Source organism: Ascidiella aspersa, chromosome 2, assembly GCF_963924565.1.
Source record: "Ascidiella aspersa chromosome 2, kaAscAspe10.2, whole genome shotgun sequence".
In the NCBI taxonomy this organism is placed as follows: Eukaryota; Metazoa; Chordata; class Ascidiacea; order Phlebobranchia; family Ascidiidae; genus Ascidiella; species Ascidiella aspersa.
In genome coordinates this window covers 11394959-11410750 of record NC_139448.1, presented here as the reverse complement: position 1 = coordinate 11410750, position 15792 = coordinate 11394959, and the positions used below count along the sequence as shown (strand labels likewise).

Below are 15792 nucleotides of genomic sequence, written 5' to 3'. Positions count from 1 at the left end.
ATTGGCGCTGTCCCTTTTAAATGCCCAACTGGACCTTTGGGACTAATCTCCCACAATCAAGCAGTCAAAAGATAGCTTTGAATTTTTCTAGTTAGCCAATTTACCCAAATTTGACAGTTTAGTTTAGAGCAGTGGTTCCCAAACTTTTTTTTTTTTTTTTTTTTTTTTTTTTTTTTTTTGAAATTATTAAATTATAATGAATAGTGCGAATTTCAGTCTAAAATGCTCGCGCGTATACCTATTTGCAATACTAATATACTCTTCTTTTCTTAAATTAAAAAAAGTTTCGCGGCACACTTGACAATTTCTCGAGGCACACTAGTGTGCCGCGGCACACAGTTTGGGAATCACTGGTTTAGAGCAACGGTTTTTCAATTTTTTTAGCCTGTTGCATTCTAAAAAATGCCCAGCCCACCCTCTACAACACAATACGACCTTAACTTGACAATCACCAGGAACCCGAGCATAACACAAAATAGCCAGGAAATGTAGTTTTTAGACGAGTTCACTCATGAGAACCGGTCGCCATTCCCTTCGACGGATACTTTCAGTTTACCGACTTGCATACCGGCACGTTTATACAAGCAACCAATAAAGCGATGTGGCAGTCCAATCATTGCTAAATTTCGCAACAAAATCAAGGTCGGATCTTGTACGGCTGTACCAGCTTCGCAGGGCCAGAAACTTGATTTGTACAGCCGAAGTTTTTGGCGTCAAAGCGTCGCTTTCGGACACTACATGAAACATGGCTAAGCACCGGGTATGTGCGAGCTCGGCCTGACTTCAAGGTACTGCCGCGTTCTCCGAATAACAACCTGTGTTTTGATAGACCGTCGCCGCGGCTGTTCGCTTACTCTCGGCGCGTTGTTTTAGTTCATCTTGCAGAGGCTTTGGATTTTGCCAACCAAAGTCGTTCGCGGAATTGCGCTTTCCGATACTCGCCGGGCATATTACTGATAAAGTATGCCCGGCATCTACGGAAGCGACGGGTCATTTTCACGCTAAAACTCGTTTCTAGAATAACACAACCTGGTCGAATTTTAACCCACTTCAAAACACCAAGAATAAACGATTCGGCAGGCAAACATGTACTACTTAACCATTACACAATAGAGTAGACAGAGGTACCTACGCTGCCTTTGTACATTTTCTGTTAATTAGGGCCGCAACAAGGCTAAAATTAAGCTTGATATTTTAGAGAGGCATTGTAAACTGGCTGACAGCGACAAGGCACCCAAACAACATTGTCATAAAGATGTTGCCTGCCTCACAGCAACGCTTTAACCAGTAATCCCCTCTTAAGCACGGCACACGATCAAAGTGCGGCCTACGCGAAGCGTTTAGCAAGGTTTCCATGTAAGCGACTAACCTTGGAGCAAATCTTGGGCCGAACTTTCGGTTAGGATTATCCCCTTTTCACAGAAAAAAAAAATGTGATGTGGATAATCTAAAACGGGCCTAAGCTGTGCATATTTCTAACAAACGAATATATGCAAAAACAAACTTGCTTCACAACGTAATTGGTAGGAGCCGCGAAACTCAAAACAAAAACAGTACACCGAAAGCCATTGCAGCACAATAATAATAACAAAAACAAAAAAACGCCTAAATCCTGATAATTAAAAGCTGTTTGCCTATTTCACTGATGGTTCTTATGAAAGACTTTGACATTTTGTAGTTCAATTAAACCAAATTTCCTCTAAACTGTTCGATACTTTTCTTGGTATTAAAGAAAACGTAACTCAGTCATATTTTTAATGGTTATAAGCTTAAATTCTTATCAATGCTTTTTGGCCCCCTTACGGTCTATCTAAGATTTTACAATGTAAGATTTAAGATTATCGTGACCTGCCGGAGTTGCTCGTATTCTGCCAGATTGCTCGAATGCATAAAATTGGAATGGAGATCCTTAGTCATCTTTAGTCGGTATCTCGGGCATATCACTTGTTGACGTATAACATGATCGCGATATAACGGACCAATTAAACCGGTTTTTAGGCAATCTTTCCACCACCGAACTGAAACGCTAGATTTGACAGTGGGTGTTTTTTTAATTTTTTAATAGGCTAATCATAACGGAGCCTACGCATCCGAATATAATTTCCAAACTTATCCCGCCCACCCGCGATTCCGTGCCGCGGCAGCATAGAAATCTTATCGAGATCGCTTCATCACAATCGTTTTCCGCCTAATAGGACAGTGGCCTGACATGCGCTGACCCAACCTGAGTCCCTGTCTATAAACAACGTTAAGCGCTGCGGTCGACAGCTTATTGTATAGTAGCACCTAACGTGGTCGCGCATTTACACAGAGTGGCGACTTTCGACTGAGCGCGGGCTGGGGCTGTCGACTCGCACAATAAACCGTGAGAGCCAACGGCCGGAAAGCCTAACTTCATTTGGGCCGAGTGCCCTTCAGCCGACACTCTCCTGCCCTTCGCTACACGCAAGTGCGACGGCCGCCATGTTCCGTGACGTCACAATTACGCCCAGCATCACCACACATTATTAAATGTCCCCGGGAGGGTTTTCGCCGACAAAGCCTATTGGACATGTGTACGTTTGCTGTCCTGAAGTCGACAAGCAGCTTTAGGAAAATTATAGCCTATCGTTTTAGTTAAGGGCATTTCTTTTCAGTCTTAATATAGCAAAATACCGTACATTTCTATAAACGCCTTTTAAACTGTTCGATAAATGCTCCATAAAACTGTGCGGTTTTACCGCGTCCCAGAAAACCTTCTCCAATTCTATTGAAATTGCTTCGGTTACCTCACACGATGGGATTGAAGGCGTATTAATGGAAACAAAAAATAGATAAACTAAATAGTTGTAATTCGTAGCAACCCAAGATAAAAAATGAACAAATAAACTATTATTTTACAAAATACATGGGTTTTGAGCCTATATATAGATAAGGTTTTTGGATTGGATCAAAAATGTTGCCAATTTTTGCGTTTAAAGGTAATATAGGTTCAAATTAAACATTTAGCAATAGCGAAGTTTGCCTTAAGAAATGCCTCCCTATAGGTCTGCATTTCTGATATTAATAATATGCTAAATCTTACACAGTTCAACTCTGGAAATAGCGCAAGTAAAAACTAATTCGGTTTCACCTCGGCACACATGGCATGGTTTCTCGTCACAACTACACACCGGTTGCCGAAAATATTGGACTAAACAACAACCAAGACGAACTTTTAGCGAAAATGACAAGACCGCTATCCTCGCTGACACTGATCCTCTGATGTGGAATAAACACTGCATCGAAGTGTTGGCTATAAGTACTTGAAACGCGTCAAAAACAATTTAAAAAAAATAGACGAAAAACGCCAAATGGATGTGTTTATTCGGAATTGATGCGCTTGCATACTATGAAAAATTGAGTTTAATTCGACATACGTAAGGCCAAATCACTCGAAATATCTCTCTTGTTTGCTGAGCACGCTTTATTTTGCGTCAAAATCTTTCACTGAAAAAACAGCACGATTTTTGTTTAAACGTATAAAGCTGCAGTTCACTGAGGTTCAATTCAAGCAAAATGAAAAACTCAAAACATTCACGACCGAAAGTAGCTGCTGTTCGTTATCTCAACCTACTAGATCAGCAGAAAATATTCCTGACTATTCAAATCGTCAAAACTCTCGATATATTTCGTGTTACTCATTCAAGTTTACCAGTCAGCAGTTTAATCATAAGATCACGTAAAAACATAACGAGGAGATAATTTATATGCCTGAAAAAAAGTTGCTTCAATTTACGTGTATAACCTATGGTTTTTTTCAACATCTCGACCATCCATATAAGGATAAATGATAGCAATCTCCCCCAAAGAGCACGAATCAGGTTAATAAATAAACTATAGTATACATCCTATCTAGAGAAAAATACATTTTAGGCAAATGTTTTGTGGTTTAAACCAACCTAACATCAAACACAAACACAAGTTTGTGCCACATTTGAGTTTAATGCTTATTATCTGACAAGGTGTTATAAAAGTGGTTCTCTATTATATCACTACCATACTGCTTCTAGTTTTATCAGGCAATGCTTTCTGCATCGAAGCATTGGTTAAAAGTACTTGAAACCCGTTAAAAAAAACGATTTAAAAAAATGGACAAAAAACGCCAAACCTCATTTTACAACCCTGTATTCTCAATTGCTGGAAGTGGTGGGTGTGTTTATGCTGTTCGAAATTAATGCGCTTGCACACTATGAAAAACTGAGGTTAATTCGACTTACGTAAGGCCAAATAACTCGAAATATCTCTCTTGTTTGCTGAGCACGCTTTATTTTGCGTCAAAATCTTTCACTGAAAAAACAGCACGATTTTTGTTTCAACGAATAAAGCTGCAGTTCACTGAGGTTCAATTTAAGCAAAACGCAACTCAAAACATTCACGACCGAAAGTAGCTGTTATTCGTTTTCTCAACATACTAGATCAGCAGAAAATTTTCCTGACTATTCAAATCGTCAAACCTCTCGGCATATTTCGTGTTACTCATTCAACCCGTCAGCAGTTTAGTGATAAGATCGCGTAAATATATCACGCGGAGGTTATTTATAAATATATGCCTGAAAAAAGGTGCTTAACGTTACTGGAATGAAATATGGCTTTTTCCAACACCTCAACCATCCATATAAGGATAAATGGTAGCAAACCCCCTAAAGAGCACGAATCAAGTTATTAAATAAACTTCAATTTACATCCTTGTTGATGGGGTTTTGAAAAAATACATTTTAGGCAAATATTTTACGGTTCAAACCAAACTGACATCAAAGACAGACACAAGTTTGCGCCATATTTGAGTTTAACACTTATCTGACAAGGTGTTATAAAAGTGGTTCTCTAGCCTATTATATCATTACCATACTGCTTCAATATCAAGTCTTATCAGGCAATGTTCTTTAAAGTATTAACAACCGATGCGTTATTTCGATGTACGATATACGCTATCAAGACTGCTATAACCTGCGGAACGAATGGGACAATTTGAACTAATTTAAGTAATTCAATGAAAACGCACACCAAGTTAGAGCTACGCCTATGGCAGTATAGCCGAGTTTTTATAGTTTACAAGCGACTTGATTTCAGTATGACGCCCACACGTATAGCAAGCTCAAAACGTGTAGAAACCCGGGGCATACCAGCCAAAAAGGAAAAATCAGTAGCCTTAGTGATGTACCGCAGTCTACGTGGAGCCCTCTTACAACCGACGCCTTCCCTTGCCGAAAAGCTCATTAGGGCACGCGCAAGTACCTTTCAACATACAAGCGAAGATCGAGATCATCCTTCGTGATCGTCTTGGAGCCTTCTTGACCTTAACCACACCGTCCCGCGCAACACCACAATACCCATTATAACGCCAACCGCGATATACCAGTCGTTGAATTGTGCCCTATACTTGGCATCTTCAGCCGTCTGCACATTCGTACTTTACTTCAAGAAACCATTTTTTCTTTGCCAAATTGCTGACTTTGCGTAAGAATGTATCGACTTCGGCCAAGAAGTGCCCTAGAATTCCCGCCCTAGTCGATTTGACATGGCCCATGGGATTAGCATTTGTGCTTTTACAGATTTTTGCTTAAGCGCTGACAACTCAGCTGAATCATAGAACTGTGGATTTCAACTGAGTTGGCGACTAGGCCTATATTTAGGTGCGTAAACACATTCATTGTTTCAATTTATAACAGCATTTGATATTTAATAGAGATTCATAACGACTACTCAAAAGTTAGTTAACACATACTTTTCGATGTAGAAGTTTGAGTTTCGTTTTCTTCATACATTTACTAAAAGCAAATCCAATAGGGGGAATTTGTTCATTTTGGTTGGTAAGTCAACAATTCAGCCCAATGACATTGCATATATAGACGTCCTAGGAACACCCTGTCTTTAAACACGCGGACTCTTTTGCGAAACTTGGAATTTACTTTGCGCCGTATTGTTTTTTTTGTTCTACGATTGACTTTCCGTATTTGAAGTTGTCAAACGCTTCAGCTACATCCAATAAAAATGTATTGCTTTATCCTGTTTATTTATAACACTCACACAAAAGCAGACAAAAGTAGACAAAAGATTTACGCAGACAAAGCTTTATTGCTTATTCTTGGATATTGGGTTAAGTATTTTTAACACAGTAAAACAGTACTGTCACTAGTAACTGTGTGCTAGTTCAACCATTTTAATTTATTTTAGATCAAATACGTAACATTCGTGTGCATGCAGGTTATTTCAGGTTTTGTCTCTATGGCAACCTCTTTTCGCATTCGGCTTCACTCGAATATCGTGACGTAACTAACCTTTAATACCGTGTTTTTATGTTAGCGTTTACCAGGCTTTTCTGAAACTGCTTGTGTATAAAACTGCTACGAGTTTCTGTCATATGAACACAACGATAACATTGTAAAACTCCGACGATTTCAGGGGAGCAAATAGCACTGACCAAACGTAAAATTCGTAAGAGCTTGGGTTTTAAAGTCTGTTTGGTATCAGCGTAACTGTTCCTTTTTAATACTTCAGATAAAGCCGACGGAAAAGACGTTGTATAATAATTAAACTTGATTAGGTCTCGAGCTAGCGACTGTAACGCTTACTCTTCGTATCACAACATTCCCGGCCGATAGCGCCAAAGAAAACGATGTTGCCAGTCGCGACATATTTGCTGACGAGTGCCTGTCTTACTTGTAAACACGCGGGAGAAAGCTTCAGCGAATGCTGGCCTCAAGCTCTGCCCGCCGCTATACCGCGTAAGGAGCCTTAAAACAAGCGGAGCCGTATATAATCCCGTATATCGGCTCTCGTCGCGTTGGCGTCGCGCGTTCGCCCATTCACCGTTTGTTTCTGCCGTAAACAGTCGCCGCTTTATCTGCCCAGTTCTCGCGCCGCCACCGATGTCGACTCGAATTCACAAGCCAGGTTTACACGACCTCTTCGAGAAGACCCGGCCTGTCTCTTCAAGCCACGCTTTGCCACCTCTAGCCAGTTTAACGGGTTGATTAAAAGGCTGAGGACGCTGTTTCCCACCCGCTTTTCCGTCGGTTTGGTGAAAAAGGGAGCCGCCTGAAATCAGGGCGGCCGTGTCACTGGCCTTTTGAGGAGCGGGCGTCACCCTTGTTTTGGGTGCGCGCATTTTCGCATACTCATATCGCTTGTCGCTTGTTATTCTGCGTAACGCCCCGTATTGCTTTTAAAACAGGCGCGGATTAAAATTAAACCCCTGGGTAGAGTTTCGGCGCGCTTGTGTCGCCGTTATTACGTAACCTCACGCGAAGTGGGCCGGCTTCCGATGGGAACAACGCTTTGAATGTTGTGGCTATAGCGACGCAAACCCGAGGGAACGAAGATGTTACTCGCCAAGGGAGTTCAAATATCTGATAAGGTTCGCGGAAAGATGGTCAAGCTAACAACGCGACTCAAGCTCTTCAAGGCCTAAAACAGTTTGGCAGGCTCATCAGTCATACCAGTTATAACCTATAGAAAATAATCAAATTAAATTGACTCCGTAGGACGGATTTCTCCTAATTGCTATTAAGCCAGTTAATTTTTGTAACTTCTTTAGTGTTCTCAATATTCAAAGCCACAGATTCCAAACCGCTATAGGAGGCCCTTTTGAAATTTTGATCCTATAAGGAATATGGATGACGTCACTATGACGTGTTGGACACGTTTAATTTTCGGGAACTTCTTTTTGGGAGTTCCTGGCACCTTTCTCGTCATGAATCAACAAAAAACCTTCTGTTGCAATTTGTTCAATTTTTTTCACCTTATTTACTGGCCTATTTGTTCAGTGTATCATACTAATCCGGTATAGATTACTGGTAGTTTTAATGAGAAAAGTTTGCAATTATCAATATATACTGCCGATATGCGTCTGAATTTATTCCGGCCGTATATATTTATTTTTACCTTATATATTCAATAGCTTTTCTTGGCGAAAATTGTTTTTCACAGGAAAATAACGAGCAATTCGATTTTGTTTTTTACTGACCGCATTTTTGCAGGAAGCACAAAATACCACGCACTTCGTGACATTTCTTTATGTTTGTAAACGTAATAGTTGCAAAACACGATCTGCTGCGGTTGGTCGTCTATTTTCTGCTTTCGATGTCAGAACAATACTCACTTGCAAGAATGCGGAACTGTTTTTAATAGCATATTCAACAATACAAAGCGCCTTTCGTTATAATTTGGTGCAATTCTTAAAATAAAAATGAAGGTTCCCACCCTAATGTTTTTTTACTTCCATGCACCTCCTTGTTTCAGTTCTTCTTTTTTGTAATGTTTTGTGTACGGACAGTTTGCATACAATATGTGACCTGTGGAAACTGAAGTGGTTTTCATAAAATACACACATGTTTTTGCGAACGATCATATACAGCTGGGTCACGAAAAAGCTAAAATACTGTGGACGTTAATATTTATGAAGTTTTGTGTTATAACACTATAACAGTGTAGCTAATTTTGACACATATTATAGCAAGTTTAGTCGCGATAGTCGTTCAGTGCTGCGCACCACGATTGTTTACATCGACAAGTCCATTAGTAATGACGCGTGCACAATTAGCAGACATAACGAGCGACGGGGCAACTAATCAACTGTTGGTTAGGGCATTGAATATATCTTGTTCAAATAAAGGGTGCTGGTGTGGTTCTTGGGATAAACTTAGATTCACTTGGGATATAGAAAGTGTGGTTCCCGAGATATCGAATTCTGCCCGTTTTGTAAAAGATATAAAACCGTTCGAATAAATAAAACAAAAAATGCCTTTATACCTTCGGTATAAACCTACACAGGCGCCTAAAATACACAGAAAGGGTAAGAGCCGGGTCAAACAAGGACCCAGCGGTTAAAGCGACGGGAACCGAGTTCCCACCACCAACAGCAGCTGTAGCAGCTGAAGCAGCTCGCCGGTCGTCGACGAAATCTCGAAAAGTGACCCGCTTAGCGAGCTCGTAAGTCCTGTGGTCGAGCAGCTTAGTATCCTGTTGGCAGCTGCTGATCGCCATGGCCGTGTCGTAGCCCTGGTACCTGGCCCAGACCGCGCTCTGCTCGCACAGGTTGCTGACCAGGCCGATGTCCGAATAGTGGGGTGCTGCACAGGCGACCTGGAAGCTGACGAAGCGTCGCGTGTCGATCTGAGAGCACAAACCTCTTTCCACGTGGTCGGTGAACTCCAGCAGAGGGGTCAAGGTCGCACTCACGTCCGGGTTAAAGTTCAAGAACGACTGGGCGGCCGTCGTGCGCGGACTGCCGCCAACGTTCACGGTGCTGAGCAGAATGGCGGCCAGGCGGCCCGAGGTCTTCTCCCTGTAGCCGAACCCGGCGTTCTGGCTCATAGTGTGGACTGTCCTGTACTGGAGCCAGTTCTCCAGCTGTGTTCTGTCGACCGCTCCAGCCGCTTTGCAAAGCAAATCTCGACTCAGGTAATTATCGACCACGAATCGGCACACCTGCTCTGCGTCGTCCGCCGTCGTGATCCGATGAAGACGCAGCCACTGCGGTATCTTTCTCGCGTCCATCCTTGGCAGCGTTCAGCTGTCGACTGACGCCTCTGTCGTTCTGTTTACAAACGACCAGCGCCCGCAGGCCGCACGCACCTCTCTGCTGCACAATACACACGGGACCACCACGCTTGGGAAATCGCTTTAAAGGGGCGCGCGTGATCTCTTGCAGAGTATCTCACACAATGCGTATAGCGTACCGGAAACGCCGGTGCAGGAAACGCGTAAAGCATCTTTATTGCGCTTTAAAGTTTTGCCGGGTTCTGTTGGGTGGCAGCGCGTGTGCGCGTGTGTGCGTGTGTGTTTGTTTGCGCTAAATGTGGGCGGGCCTTGCGTCACGCCTGCGTGACGTCATCTTGAACTGTGTGCGTCCTCAGTAAACGTGACAGGGTGACTCAAAAAATACGTGCGACAACGTCAAAATATTTTGTTGAATGTGGTATGTTTGGCTTTGCTTTTTTGCTGGACATTTAAACCGAAATTTCTCAAGAGTGTTTTTTAAACTCTGTTATTATCGATATTTTATCGCAAAATTATAGATTGTGCAAAGCAAAATGGTTGGAAACCTTTTCTAAACGTGTAACGCGAAATTTGGTTGTGAATCTAATCGTTTCGTTTGATTTATCGTGATTAATTTGTTCTGGTTCACATTGCCCACATAATTTGTCACGAAGTTAGGTCACTTTAAAATGCCCGCACATGCAAATATACACTCATATTACACGAACACAAACTTACGCACAAACTAAACCACCCACACAAAACATACACAAGTTGTGGTCATCACCTTTTTTCTATTTATATTTAGAACATTAATCTATTTACGTTCATGACTGTAGAAAATATGTTTATTTATGTTTTCACAAAACATTATAGAAATAGAATGCGTATCGGAGGAAATACCTTTATTATTATTTCAAAGTACCCTCGCTATTCTGATCCTGGGTGCTGTCTATCCACTTAATAAAACGATAGTATGACGCTTTTTGACATGCATAGAGCTAAAAAACAGTCCTAGGTTATTTCACATTGTGTAAAATCTATGTGTAAATAATTTGTCCGACAGCACCTGGTGGTCAATACCTTTAATTTGCTGCCGGTTACCTTGCAGCCGTCCGCTTATTATGGCGTTATTCCCATAGTCCATATTTAATGGCTACATAGCCAACAGGGTTCGATGTGTACGACTTCTCTAAGTCTTTGAAATGTAATCATTTTCAGCATTTTTTTCTCCCTCTAAATTAAATCGAAAAAAATTATGTACCGATATAACTTTAACGCCAGTGGTTAATAAGGCGCATCAGAATTTGACAATTTTTTGTTATGGTTTAAGCAATTTTGAAGCTGTTTTGTGTTTAGGTGCACATATTTGTTGCTTTGGTGTTATTACAAGTTTTTGTTTTTTAATTTTCGTCATCCATACACGGATTTAATGCCAGGCGCGTTTAATAAACCAATAATAGAATCTGGTAATCAGCTTGTTTCTGTAATAATGCGGTCAATTCAGTAAATATCACAAGAAAGAACCCAAAACTGTGTAAATCAGAAACGAAAACTCACAAACAAAAAACAAAACAAAAATATCTTGCAACTTTCTATTACTATATCAACCATTTACATTTTTTTAATGTTTTTTATACTGGTATTCAGTGTGATCTCAAATATTTATTTCCAACATACAAGTTCTTATCACATATTGTATCACGTGGCCGTTTTTCGAGGAATTTACCTATATGAAAAAACTAATTGCAACTATTAACACCATAAAAAGCAACAAAAAAAAAACCTAAAGGGCAATGTATTAAAATATATCTCAACGCTTTTTACTGTTAGGGAGCTTACCTAAAGTCTGAGAAATCATAAAAAAACAATAATCAAAACTGCTAGGGCCTCCAGTTTTGAACAAATAAACTTTCCGATTTCATTTAAAGAGTAAATTATTTTCTGATTCTACTTAAATTAGATAATATTTAAATATTGTCCGATTTATAGCCTAAATCGAAAAGTAATTTTGTCCGATTTAGGTAAATCGGATAGTAAATTCGCCCGATAACGCTTGTCCTATTGAACTTAAATCGGACAAAATCGTCATTCGATTGAGGCCAAATAGAACAAAAAAGTTGTCAGCATAAGCGAATAATTTTTTTTTCCCGAACGGTGTCCCGAAAAGCTGGGGTCTTCATGTATCTCTGAAAGCAGAGCAAGTGGTCAGCATCCTCTCGCACAATAGATCGGTTTTCACAATGGATCGGTTTTCGGCAAACAATATTTTCTTGATTATAAAAATAAGGTTCGGTGTATAGAAATATTTTACAACTTGTTCGATGATGTAAAAAAGGTTTTTGGAATAACTTAAGTCGCGGTCAAGTTACGGTAAACTATTTGTAAAATGATCCGATTATTATGAGTAATAACCAAAGCGAGCGAATTGTTTGCAAAAGTTGAGATAATAACCCAATTTTATTAAGTTAAAACACTTAAGAATGAAAGACGTAATTCTAAACAAAGTTATTTATTTCGTACAAACGTGCCTCATCAGGTCAGAGCAAGAGTAACAAATTCTTGCTCTTAAATTAAATTAGGCATCATTTTAGTTCTCGCAGTTTATACTTTTGATCGTAAGTTGCCACTTGTGGATTACAATAATATATAATGTGTTGAAACATTATTACTAAAATAACAGGTTTTATTATGTTATTAAGGAAAGCGCCTTTAATTAAATATCATGCTCAAAAAGTATGCGCTCATAGCGAAGTTCGAAACGGGGACCCATTGACGATGTTACGAGCCCTGCTTACGTTCCTGGGCTTGGATAGATTACACTGGCCAACAAACAAATTTTGGCATGGAAGGTAAGACCGATTTTAGAGTATATAAGGGACGCTGAGCCCTGCTTACATCCCTGGGCTTAGATAGATTATATTGTAGATATTGCATAATAAAAAATCAACGGTATTGAGTATAGGCTGCAGTAACACGATTGTTTTTATCACACCCGTTAATTACGCTGAAAAAGCTTTTAAAACTTATTAACTTGATTTTCCAATAGGATCTGAGTATCAATTGGCAATATTTGGCTAAACGAAACGCAAAACGAAATCGACCTTGTAGACAACATCATAAAAACTTAAAAAAACATAAAACGTACAACTGCATAAAACCAGAGCCGAAGGAATTGGCCACTCCTGCTCTCTCTGGGATCAGAATTCAAACTTTCTTGTAAAATTAGTGAAGTTCAATTTTCTGTTAGACTGGTATTTATACACGATAATATGGCAACCTGTAGGCCCTACTCTTATTATAACATGTGTCAAAATGGTACACAGAGGATAAAAGTATTTGTTTGTTTCAATTTAGCTTTGATATTTTAAGAAAACAAAAAATACAAAGCATATTCAAAATTATTGAATAGTTACGAGGCTTTAAAACGGAACATTTTGAATTGACACTACACAACATATTTTCATACGGGTTGAATGTTAAAAGTAAAATCGCTTTAAAAGGTTAGTTTGTTGGAGATCTTGCATAAAATAACGAACAAAATTTTTCAACCCCTGAACCACCAATGTAGAATACACGAGCACCCTGTAAAATTATTGCTTGTTTATTTTACATAAGTAAGTTACATTTTCCAGTTTATTTTTTTGAAAAATAGTTTAATTATTTAAATCAAAATACAACTTTACATTATAAAAATGTATATCAATGTAGCATTGGTAGTGTAAACGTAGATTTTTGTTGGTGTAAACTGGACGTTAAAATGAAATATCAGTGCCTTTATCAGCAGACGCAAATTAAGCAAGTGTTATACAGCGGGGTCATATCAACTTTTTAATTCATAGGTTGATGTAGTTCAATGACTCGGACCTAACGAATTGTGAGTTGTTGTTTATATAAATATATTCGCTACTGACACGTTTCAAAGCAGGATGTGAAAGGAACTAGCAGTCACGTGACTAGTGGTGACCGCAATCACGTTATAAATACGTTAATAAGACTTCCCCGTAGTTTAATAAAATACAAACCCTTGGGTTCTATTAAAAAAACGTTCAGTTAAGTTTATTTGTTATGGCAATTTTAAAGAAATCTGCTTCGTGCCGTGCGTATACGCACTTACATGTCACGTCATATTTTGGTGTTGTTTATTCTTGCTTAAGTTAGAAACGTTAGACAACAGACTGTCAATACAACATCGGCAGAGTTAAAACCAGTGCAATTTTAGTTTTTAAACTGAAGTGTGCAATTTATCAGTTAGCTCTTCTTAGTGATGTATATCTTGTACCTATCAGTTTCGTAAAGGTATGGTCAGTGCAATTTTGTGCCAAGAATTCAGTCTAGCACAGTTTGCAACGAAAATGCAATTAATCTACCATATCCCTTTCTCAACTTTCTATTGTTTAATCACTGGATGGTTTATATTTATAAAGCTATATGACATCGATTACTTTATAGTTCATACTCTGTTATTAGGATATACTTAAAAACGTTTATGTTTGTCTATACGCGTGCAGCTTTCTTCAAAATAAACTAATATTATTCTGCAAGATAGAAGATAGTAATATTGAGGATAACATTTGTTATCTGTTTTAGTGTGGCCAAATTCGCGTAAAACGCTTTAAAACAATAGAAATAAAATGCAGGCAAGTTTTTTCAGCTTAAAAAAGCATTTATTGTTACATAACCTGGATGCATCGCGGAAATACTCTCTGAGGTTTTTCTAAGGTCTTTCTTACGCTTTTTACCCAGCTAATTTTTTCGAAGGTGCCGATGCACACCCAGCACTAAGTTCGTAAATATTTTATTCCACAATTAATCACAGAGCCCTGCTGAAACCTGTCATAAGTAGTAACAACATGGCCACCGGCTTATCCGACGAGTTTGAGATGCGGCAAATCACAGAGGAAGACTTTGAAAGCGGCGTCAAAGATTTTCTCACCAAGTTCTACAGCCGGGCCGACGTTCTGGTCCAGGTACTGGGTGCAAGCGAAGCTGACGAGGACGGACTGTACGCCTATCGCGCCTACGTGGCCCTCAAGTACCACAAAGCTTCCTTTGGCGTTTACAAGAAGTCGACCGGTCAGCTTGCGGGCGTCAAATTTAACTTTGTGCACAGCGAGCAGGGCTCGACGCCCGTCAGTATGCTGGAGGCGAAGTACGGGGCGGTTTCGGACAAGGCGAAGACCGCTATTAAGTTTGTCGACAACTTCTTCGGCGACATTTACAAGGAGCTTGGCGTAAAGCGCTACATGGAGCTTGGAATGGTGTGCGTCGACAAGCAGTTCGCCAACATGGGACTCGCCACGCAGCTTGGGAAGCGCAGCACTGAGGAAGCCAAGAGACTAGGGTGTGAGTGCATTGTGTCGTTCAACACTTCGGTCTTCACTTCCAAGTGAGTACTGGGAACCTGGATTTAACTCTAACTCTAACTCTAACTCTAACTCTAACTCTAACTCTAACTCTAACTCTAACTCTAACTCTAACTCTAACTTAAAAATGTGCGCACTTTTTGAAGGCATTTTAAAAAGTGCACATTGTCAAAAAACGTGCGCACATTTTTAAAGCAGTTCAAAATGTGCGCTCATTGTGAAAAAAAGTGCGCACATTTTAGAAGGCAGTTAAAAATGTGCGCACATTTTTTGCACATTTTGGCGTGCATATTTTTGCGCACATTGTGCAAAATATCGCCACGTCCCCTGTTGCTATAAAGGCCTAAATGCAATGTTAGTGTATATTTAAGAAGCAATCAATTTTTTAAAGAAAAGAGTTTATTGAAAAACAAAACGGTTTTGCACTGAATGTATTTAAACTTCATTTCACTTTCACATTTTTTGGACCGAAATCAACAGATTTTTGAAGTCTATTTGTCTTGTAACGTCAATTTATGACGTCATCTCTGAAAAGTTCTTGCCTACCGTGGTCCACGCAAAGCAAAAAACAATTGGGGATCCGCGGTAAAAAAGTTGAAGAACCCCTGCTTTAGCCATAAAATAAAACGAAACAAATCGTTTAAAAGCACTTCGCTCAAATCGAATAGGACAATTGAGCCCGATAAAAGGTTCTCTCTTTGGGCTAAAAAAGATACATTTTTAAACATATTGTGATTGATGATCTTGGCAATGTAATGCTACATATATGCATCTTTTTCGTTGCAGGATCTCTCAAAAGTACGGCTACACTCTGATGCGCGAAATCAAATACGACGAATACGTGGATCCTGACACTGGATGTCGCCCTTTCACGATCGTCGATCCTCAACAAACTCACGCCAGAATCTACTACAAGCGGCTCTAA

The 15792-nt window shown here is 39.7% G+C and overlaps 2 protein-coding genes across 2 annotated transcripts; one reads left to right on the top strand and one right to left on the bottom strand.

Moving 5' to 3' along the window:
* Positions 1 to 8138: 8138 nt before the first annotated feature.
* Positions 8139 to 9530, bottom strand: LOC146163646 (uncharacterized). Its single transcript, XM_083382573.1, has one exon. The coding sequence runs from the start codon at positions 9517 to 9519 to the stop codon at positions 8767 to 8769; it is 753 nt and encodes a 250-aa protein (XP_083238699.1). The 5' UTR covers positions 9520 to 9530; the 3' UTR covers positions 8139 to 8766.
* A 4824-nt stretch (positions 9531 to 14354) lies between these two features.
* Positions 14355 to 15792, top strand: LOC146163645 (uncharacterized). The gene is made up of 2 exons (XM_083380557.1): positions 14355 to 14890; positions 15654 to 15792. The coding sequence occupies exons 1-2, from the start codon at positions 14355 to 14357 to the stop codon at positions 15790 to 15792; spliced, it is 675 nt and encodes a 224-aa protein (XP_083236683.1).